This window comes from Brachyhypopomus gauderio, chromosome 10 (assembly GCF_052324685.1).
Source record: "Brachyhypopomus gauderio isolate BG-103 chromosome 10, BGAUD_0.2, whole genome shotgun sequence".
Taxonomy (NCBI): domain Eukaryota; kingdom Metazoa; phylum Chordata; class Actinopteri; order Gymnotiformes; family Hypopomidae; genus Brachyhypopomus; species Brachyhypopomus gauderio.
Genome location: NC_135220.1, coordinates 13192850 through 13202030, shown reverse-complemented (window position 1 = coordinate 13202030; position 9181 = coordinate 13192850). Strand labels below are relative to the sequence as shown.

Genomic DNA, 9181 nt, shown 5'->3' with positions numbered 1-9181 from the left:
GTCTACCTCCTTAGCAGAGTCCCTGATTAATAAGTGGACACCATTAATAAGCTGTATCGTCCATCAGTTTTAGGTGTACAGCTGAGGTGAATCGAATAGGTTACAGGTAGTCATCTTGTCATACCGGAAAATTAGAATATATTGTTGCTACTATTAATAAAGAAGACTGATTATACATTATAGGCCAATTATAGTCTAGTCCCATAAATTAGTAGGCTAGCAAGTTGTAATTATACCTATAGCACAGTATGTAGCCTAGTTATATTATATGCCTCTCACAAGACCACCATAAGTTCATAACAGATAAAGATGGCCTAAAGAGAAATACACGTGCATTCGATCCTATAGTGTACAGCTTTTGAAAATATTTTAGACATATATTTTATTCACAATCACAGTCTTTTCTCATGAGTGATTTGCGAAATAAGGCTCCGAAGAAGCCTGAAGTATCAGCAGGCCTATCCGAATTCGCAGTGGCTAAATAGACTCGCTTGTTGCCAGCACAGAATTAATGCCACGTAAAATGAACGTAGACTGGTGCTTATCACTGCTGTCTTGTTTTTGGCCATGGGCAACATATTAGTTTGTCATACAAGCATAGAACTAATCACCACCAGCCTGCGTGTGTCTCTTTTAAAATATGCGTTGAATGCAGTCATATGTAAGGTAGACAGCATAAAATAAAATACAATACGACCGTTTTACTCTACGTGTTAAACAAACAGTGCTTATGGCACGCGTCGATTGCTGTTTTTTTTCCCTCATTCCAAATTTCAGCCGCACGAGCTCGGAATGGCCCGGGGCACGGCTCGTGCCTTAGCCTCTCTTTAGAGTGTTGAGTGGCAGTTAGTGAAACGTCATTGGCTCCTCGCGCAAAGTCTTTTGAGCCGCGAAGGCAGAAGAGGGGCAGAGCCAATCAACTCAGCCCCAGCAGCGCTCGCGCGGCGCCTTTTACGCAGAAGAACCCAACTCGTGCCGGGCAGTCGCTCGCGCGTTCGCTCGTGTTAACGCGACTTAAAAAGGAACTTTTTTATTTTGATGTTTGTTTGGCTTTGTCGTGTTTAGGCCTGTCCTCATCTGTGAAGGGAACACGGACATGTTTTTAATTTTGTAGCGCTTGGATATCTCCGACAAAAAACGGAGGTGAGGTGCTCAAGCTAAAACTTTATTTTAACAAAGCGTGGTGATTATATATGGTATATTTTAAATATTTTGCTGTGTTTGCTGTTGTTGCATTGTGAAATTGTATTTCTTTTTGTTTAAAGCTATAATCATAGCCAATTACTACTGCTACTACTACAAAGTATTACTAATACAAAGTATTATTATTGTTGTTGTTGTTATGTTGCCAAAAAGAATATAATTAATCATGACTCAAATCTTGTAAACGGACATCAGAGCCGTTATAGAATGTAGCGTTGATCACGGGTCGGGAAATCTGTCACCGTCACGTTTTGTTTTTAGGCGATAATAAGACCGAGTTTAGTGTACGGCTCAAAGTTGATGTGGGAAAAACGGCGCGTTGCAGTTCAGTTATGTGGCTTTCTAAATGTTTTTAAAATATTGTATTTATTTTATTATTTTATTTTTTCTAAACATTATACATTCAAAATTATATATATATATATATATATATATATATATATATATATATATATATATATATATATATATATATATATATATATATATAGCCTATTTTTGTTTGTTCCTCCTCAAACGAATACTAATTTTTAAAAGGATGACAAAATTACTTCATCACCAATCTTTATCAAGATATAAAAAATCCGGTTAAAATCTGCAAAGTGAACATTTTGAGCCAATAAACATACAACATATATATATATAGGCACGTTGTTGTATGTTTATTGGCTCAAAAAAAATATATATATATATATGTGTGTGTGTGTGTGTGTGTGTGTGTTTTGTTTTTCATAAGAATTCACATATGGTCGCGATTTCTATGAATATCCTTTCACATTTCTTGCTAAAGAAAGTTGTTATGCAGCCTACGAGGATCTGAATAAATAACATAAATTGTTATATTTCTAATCTTTTATAATTAAAATATTTAGCTGATAGAAATAAACAAAAATGCAATTTATCCCTTTTGCTATTTAATAGACCTGTAAGGATTTATATTTATATCCACTGATTATATGTCTATTGAATTAAATTAATATTAAATTAAGCATATTTACGCAAAACAGTATTGCATTCACAATTAGTGAATACTTCCAATTGTAATATCAATGCTTTCCTCTTTTTTTGATTTACAGTGAACAAACAGTGTCTTAGTTACGGCCTCCACAGGATGGACAAGAGTCTACTTCCTGGACCCAACGATATAGTCATGACTTCTCCACCTAACTCATTCCAACAAGAACCACTCACCCCACCCAGATCCAACCACACCTCCCTTAAGCCCAACCAGGTGGGTCAGGTCATTCTCTACGGAGTGCCCATCGTCTCCTTAGTCATTGATCACCAGGAGCGTCTGTGCTTGGCTCAGATCTCCAACACCTTGCTGAAGAACTACAGCTACAATGAAATCCACAATCGGCGTGTGGCGCTGGGCATCACCTGCGTGCAATGCACCCCCGTGCAGCTGGAGATTCTGCGTCGGGCGGGCGCCATGCCCATCTCGTCACGCCGCTGTGGCATGATCACCAAACGGGAGGCGGAGCGGCTGTGCAAGTCCTTCCTGGGCGAGAACTCTCCGCCCAAGCTGCCAGACAACTTTGCGTTCGACGTGTCGCACGAGTGTGCGTGGGGCTGCCGAGGGAGCTTCATCCCGGCGCGCTACAACAGCTCCCGGGCCAAGTGCATCAAGTGCTCTTACTGCAACATGTACTTCTCGCCCAACAAGTTCATCTTCCACTCGCACCGCACGCCCGAAGCCAAGTACACGCAGCCCGACGCCGCCAACTTCAACTCGTGGCGTCGGCACCTCAAGCTCACGGACAAGACGCCGGCGGACGACCTAGCCTTCGCTTGGGAGGACGTGAAAGCCATGTTCAACGGGGGCAGCCGCAAGAGGGCCCTGCCCTCCTCCCACTGCCAGCCCATGGACTCGGTCAAGGCCGTCGGCTCGGTTCTGCCGCACATGATCTCCTCGGAGCTGGGCCAGAAGCGCGGAAGGTACGAGGAGGAGGAGGAGCTGGATGCCGGCGGCCTCTCGCCCCGCAAGAACCCGCGCAGCTACCCGGTTATTCCCGTGCCCAGCAAGGGCTTCGGCATGTTGCAGAAGTTCCCGCCCACCTCGCTGTTCCCGGGCCCTTACCCCTTCCCGGCATTTGGCCTTTGCCAACAGAAGAAGGATGACAGCGAGACGCCTGGTGGGCAGAAAAGTGCCGGCCTGTCAGGCCTGCTGTGGCCAGGGCGCAAAGATACGTTTTACCCGCCGTTCTGCATGTGGTGGCCCCCGAGGGCGGCGGGAGGAATCCCGGTGCCCACGTACCTCCAGCCCCAGCCCAATGCCCTCTCCTCGCTCACGGAAGCCCCGTCCCTACGCCAGGCGTTCCTGGACCTTTCGGAGCAGAGCGACTCCGGCACCGGCATGGCTGCCAACCCAAGGGCGGGGCTCTTTGAGAGCGAGTGCCCGCCCGTGGGCCCCGACCTGCGGCCCGCCCCGGAGGGCTGGCTCAAGCTGCTGGACACACCCGCCCTGCAGGCACGCAAGGCCAGCTACCACTCCGCCTTCCGGCCTGTGGTGAAGGACGCCGAGAGCATAGCCAAGCTGCATGGCAGCATGGAGGACTTCGGAGTGGACAGGCACCCTTCGCCCGGCACCAGCTGCAGCTACCAGAGCGAGAGTGGGGAGAGCGACGAGGAGCAGGAGGTGGACGTGGAGACCAAGCAGGACGAGGAGCACGAGGGCTTCGGCGGCCCCCCCGCACCTCCCCCCACAGCTCACCCCGCAGACGTGCACCCTGCACTTGCGCGGGCACACCGACAACGACGCCGGCGAGCGGGATAAAGACGCCGCCCCCTTCTCCGCCGTCGCCCCCGAAAGCAGCGCGGCAGACAAGTCCCGGCTGGCCGTCAGCCCGCCCACGTCCCTCAAAGTCTCCAGCCCCGTTCACGCCTCGCTGGAGGACACCGCCGTGTACAAAAACGTAAATATTCCCCGCAGGCCCTTAAACTAATTATTATTTAAATGCGGGCCACAGACTGGCGGGATCTGCATGCATAAGGAGATTGATAGTGCCGCGCTCCCTCCAGAAATGAAACAGTGCGAGTGCTCTGATCCCTCCTAATAAGCCCAGGCGTGTTTTGTTTAATGGCGACATTATGTTTGCTCCCCTTTTGTCACTCCTGTCTATTCGCCCTCTCAGTCTTTAACCTGCCGACACTACATTAACCGGGGGAGCTGACTGAGCTGTTGGCAGCTGCTGGGGGGGGGGGGGGGGCTGCTTAGCAATGCAGTGGAGAATAGAACACACACACACACACACACACACACACACACACACACACACAGACACGTACATGGCCCAATTAATGGCTCAGTTGTTAAACAATCTGACCTATCTGGCAAAGACATTTCAACAGAGTGCACGTGACAACACCATCGTTCTCGAGGCCAATCACGTGTGTGCTTTTGGTCAGCTGACAGATGTGCATGGCGTTGCATGTGCAGCCTCTGGCCTGCAGACATGAATCAGGTCTAATCAGATCACTCTGGTGCTCTGGCTTTACAGTCACACAAGAGCAGAGAGGATGGACTCCCCGCATATGCAACCAAAGACAAACCAGCACGAGCAGGTGAGGGGCATCCCAGAACAGCACATCAGATCTCACACCGGCTTCTCGCCTTAAGCTCTATGTGACAGAATCCGGTGTTGGCATGTGTAATAAAATCGACCTTAATGTAGGCAACAATGAGCTGTTTATTTATTTATTTAAAACACTTACGAAATTAATGATGTGAGTAAGTAGCTTTGAGTAAACACAGAGGGCTGGATTATGCTGGGTATGGTCATACATAGTCAAAGGGGATTACTCAGAAAACCACAAACTGGAGGAGGAGGCACTAAGTGTGCATCCCCCAGGGAGACTGACTTTGCGGGCTCGAGTCTGTGTGCACGTCAGACATTAATGGCATTAATGTGTCTCTGTGCTCTTACAGAAGAAAATAAAGAACAGGGAAGTTTCTTTGTATCAGAGACAGAAACGTCAGCGCCAGAATACTGGAGGGAAGGCACAGGTAATTCTTACATCACTGCGTTCATCACTGCCGTTCTACTGAAAATAAATAAATAAGCAAAGAAATAAAACATCTGGCATTTACAGCAAGACAGACTCGAAATAATTCGCACAGCACAGTTAGGATATTTCTGCAAAGATAGTGGGATTAGACTAAATATAAAAGACGAAATGGAATATGTATTCAACTACAGCCACACTCTTAAAATAGAGCAGTTCTCTCCACAATGTCATTGGGAAAATGTGTTCAGTGGGGAGCCATAACAGTTCAAGAAGACAGTCAGCTCTGTGCAGGGAAGGTGACAATCACCATTTGAACAATATCAAATGGATATAATTGCCTTTTGCCTGGCAAAATCTTCCATTACAAAGATCATAGCTTATTGCCTCTTATCTGTCAGGGAGACATTAAAAGTGTTTTATGACATCTATGCCAACATTTATATTATCGAGCCGATAATGATCTCCTCACATAATGTATAATATGTTTGAAAAAAATTACATGAAACAAATTAAATGAAACCACCTTTGCCTGATTGCTAAATGTCTCCAAGGGGCTACCGGGGAACGTGATTAGAAGTTCTGATTTCCGCGTCTAAAGGCAGTGTCTTAAAGAGAGCTCTGTTTCTTGGGAGAAAAAAAATAATCTAATTTTCCATTTATGTAATGCAAACTGCCTTGGCTTTGACTATTCACGGTTAATTGACTGTCAAACGAGGTTGTTATCCTCAGGCAGTGTCTGCAAATTTGCTTGTCAAATGAGACAGAGAGAGGAGAGCAAGAACAAGCCCGCTTTCCAAATGAGGAAGGCATTGTAAGACTTAAGGACGCAAGACGTGTGTGAGAGAGAGGGAGAGAGAGAGAGAGAGAGAGAGAGAGAGAGAGAGAGAGAGGGAGAGAGAGAGAGAGAGAAGAGAGAGAGAGAGAGAGAGAGAGAGAGAGAGAGAGAGAGAGAGAGAGAGAGAGGAGAGAGAGAGAGAGAGAGAGAGAGGAGAGAGAGAGAGAGAGAGAGAGAGAGAGAGAGAGAGAGGGGGAGACACAGAAGAAGAGAGAGGGAGGGATTATATACACAAATGTGCTGGATTGCTTCATTTAAGGCATTTGATTTGCAACACAGCACACGGAAAGCAGACACCCCTGCATTACCAATATACTACATAGGTGCAATATGCTTAATATGGCAACTCCTGAGGACATGCAGGTTATAATAATTTGATATTTTAGTGGAATAACAACAATAAAATCAATAACATGAAGAACCTTATCTTCAGAACAACTTCTCACCTTAAATGAAATTGCTTTCATTTTCAAATGTATAGGCAGATGAATGCTGGTGCAGTTTAGACACACTGATAAGCACGAGGATTTGATTAGAAATGTATAACAACGGAATACTCTCCTCTTAACTGAGACAAGCACGTGTCATTATCTAAAAATATTACCATTGACACACAACCACTTGTTTATTGACAATCATAATAATTAGTGTACTAATCTCATTTGAAAAAAAAAAGATTATATTATATTATTATAGATTATATTGTCGTAAAGGAACATTGTGACCGCAGCACAGAATTCTTACAATAAATACACTGTACCTGAAAATTTATCTTGTTATTAGACTGACACCTACTGGTACTTTATTGAATTGCATTGGATGAAATGTTTTGACATTATTTTCAAATTCAAATGTGAGATGTACGTCATTATGTGGGATTTGATACACACTACATTTATACATTTATAGTAATAATAATATAAATGCTGTTTTTTGCAGCATCAGCAGCAGATCAGAATCAAGATACACCTGCTTCACTTAAGAAGGATGTTGAAAACATGGAGAAAGGTATGGTCAAGAAAGGAATCTTAACTGTAGCATATCTGAAAGGCCTTTAATTTTAGACCTTCTCACCAGAGATGTTCTTCATCGTTCACAGTGAGACCCGACCCTGCCGTGACATCTTGTAATGTTTTTCTTTCAGAGGAGCTCCAGAAAGTTCTTCTTGAGCAGATAGATTTACGGCGACGTCTGGAGCAGGAGTTCCACGCCCTCAAAGGCAGCTCACCCTTCCCCGTTTTCCGTAAGTCGCTCCTGCACGCCTCTCTTTTCTCAGCAAGTGAGAGTTTACAGAAGCATATTGCGCAAGGTTTACTCTAATAAGGTTTTTGTTAACCGGAGTGAGATGAATTACAGTATGCAGCAGTAACAGTTAGTGAGGGGAAAGGAGATTGGTGTTTATCTACTCGAACAGTGCCTCATTTTCACAGAATAATTTTCTTCTTTAGACAACTTTCAGGACCAAATGAAAAGGGAACTGGCATATAGAGAAGAAATGGTACAGCAACTACAGATGGTGAGGATTCTTCTCTTATTAACACAGACTGTAAAACCTCAAGTGCTTCACCTGTGGGTCAACACGAGTCCTCGGTTATTGCTCAGAATATTCATTGAATGTTGCTTTTAAAACAGGCTGATAACATTTTGTTTCAGATGCGTCTGAATTTCCACCTCTTATCTAATTATATTAGCCTGTGATGAGACAATTCAGACAGGGAACATCATGGTCTGCTGCTACCTAACGCTGGGGATTTTTGCCATCCTACTGAGTGTTGCGTAGATGGTTGTCATAAAGACAGAACCCATAACCACTGCCTGAAAATCAAGTTGTAGAAAGTTTGACCACTGACTTATTCCCATACATTTGTTCATAGATTCCCTATGCAAACATCATCAGAAAAGAAAAAGTTAGCGCACACCTAAACAAAAGCTAAATGGTAAGTATTACGATTTAATCTTTGTTTTGGGGGGGGGGGGGACTATATGGATAATAGAGGTAACATCATTATGGGTTTTTGTTGTTGTTTGTCATGTTCTCCTTATCTCATCTTTTGCGTGAACATCAAATCAAATCAAATCAAATCAAAGTTTATTAGTCACATACAGTTATACACAGTACAACAAGTAGTGAAATGCTTTGAGCAACATACCCCCCACACCTGACAGTTGGTAAGCAAATAAGATAAGATATAAACTATAAGTAAATATAAAATATAAGTAAATATAAGATTTAAAATATAAAAATATGAAAAATTATTAAAAATGTGAGCAGCAAGAAGTGAGTGACCGAGTTGAAAAGGATAAAGTGCAATGTATGTACATGTCCGGGTAGCAACACATTCTGAGAGGTTTCTTTAATAGCCACGATGCACGCGTTGCCTTTAACATAAAGGTCTTTTAGGTTTACTACAAAGCTACCAAATACTCTAACATTAAATATGTTGCCAACAAACTAATAGTATACAGCATGTTATTGTGTCTGACGACCCCCAACCCTTCAGTACTTCTGTAACTGGGATTGTGTCTTCCTGTTTTCAGTTTTGGCTAGTGCTGTATTACACACAGGACTGTGGCGGGCTGTCTTCAACCTCACTTACGCACTCTGCGATGCTCTGGATCATTCCTGATGACTCCAACAATATGACAAACACAGCAGCTAATGCCGGTTGTCAGAAGATGCACTCTCATCGTACTGCCATTACATGCCGATGATCTGAAGATAACAAACTATGTACATTTCCCTGACAAACCAAAATGCATATTTACACTACAAAAAGCCTGTCCTCTCTACTCGTGCTACAGAACACATCTTTCACCACACACTTCCTGTACAGTGAGCTCATTTTGTGTATTCTTTTATGTATTTATTTATTTGTAAAACCTGAACAGTCTACAAATATACTGGCTACAGAATTACCATACATATACAAGGATGGTGTCTAGAGAGCCACACAGGACATTAGCTCTTTACTGAAATGCCGAAGGGTAATTGCACAAGTGAGCAATCTGCTTCAGGCTGCTTGCTTGTTTACATACAACATTAACATAAAATTAAGAATGTTATTATTGTTAATGCAAATGTATTTAAATATGTTCTTGTAGTTTCTCTACTATTTATGTGGATAATAAAAGTCT

The 9181-nt window shown here is 43.5% G+C and overlaps 1 protein-coding gene across 1 annotated transcript; it reads left to right on the top strand.

Annotated features, from left to right (window-relative positions):
* The first annotated feature begins 931 nt into the window (after positions 1–931).
* Positions 932–9169, top strand: skor2 (SKI family transcriptional corepressor 2). Its single transcript, XM_077018309.1, is given in 10 exon segments — positions 932–1143; positions 2280–3913; positions 3915–4118; positions 4704–4767; positions 5132–5209; positions 6986–7054; positions 7191–7289; positions 7495–7562; positions 7921–7983; positions 8585–9169. Coding segments are annotated over 8 exon segments (2241 nt in total). The 5' UTR covers positions 932–1143; positions 2280–2314; the 3' UTR covers positions 7981–7983; positions 8585–9169.
* The last annotated feature ends 12 nt before the right edge of the window (positions 9170–9181 follow it).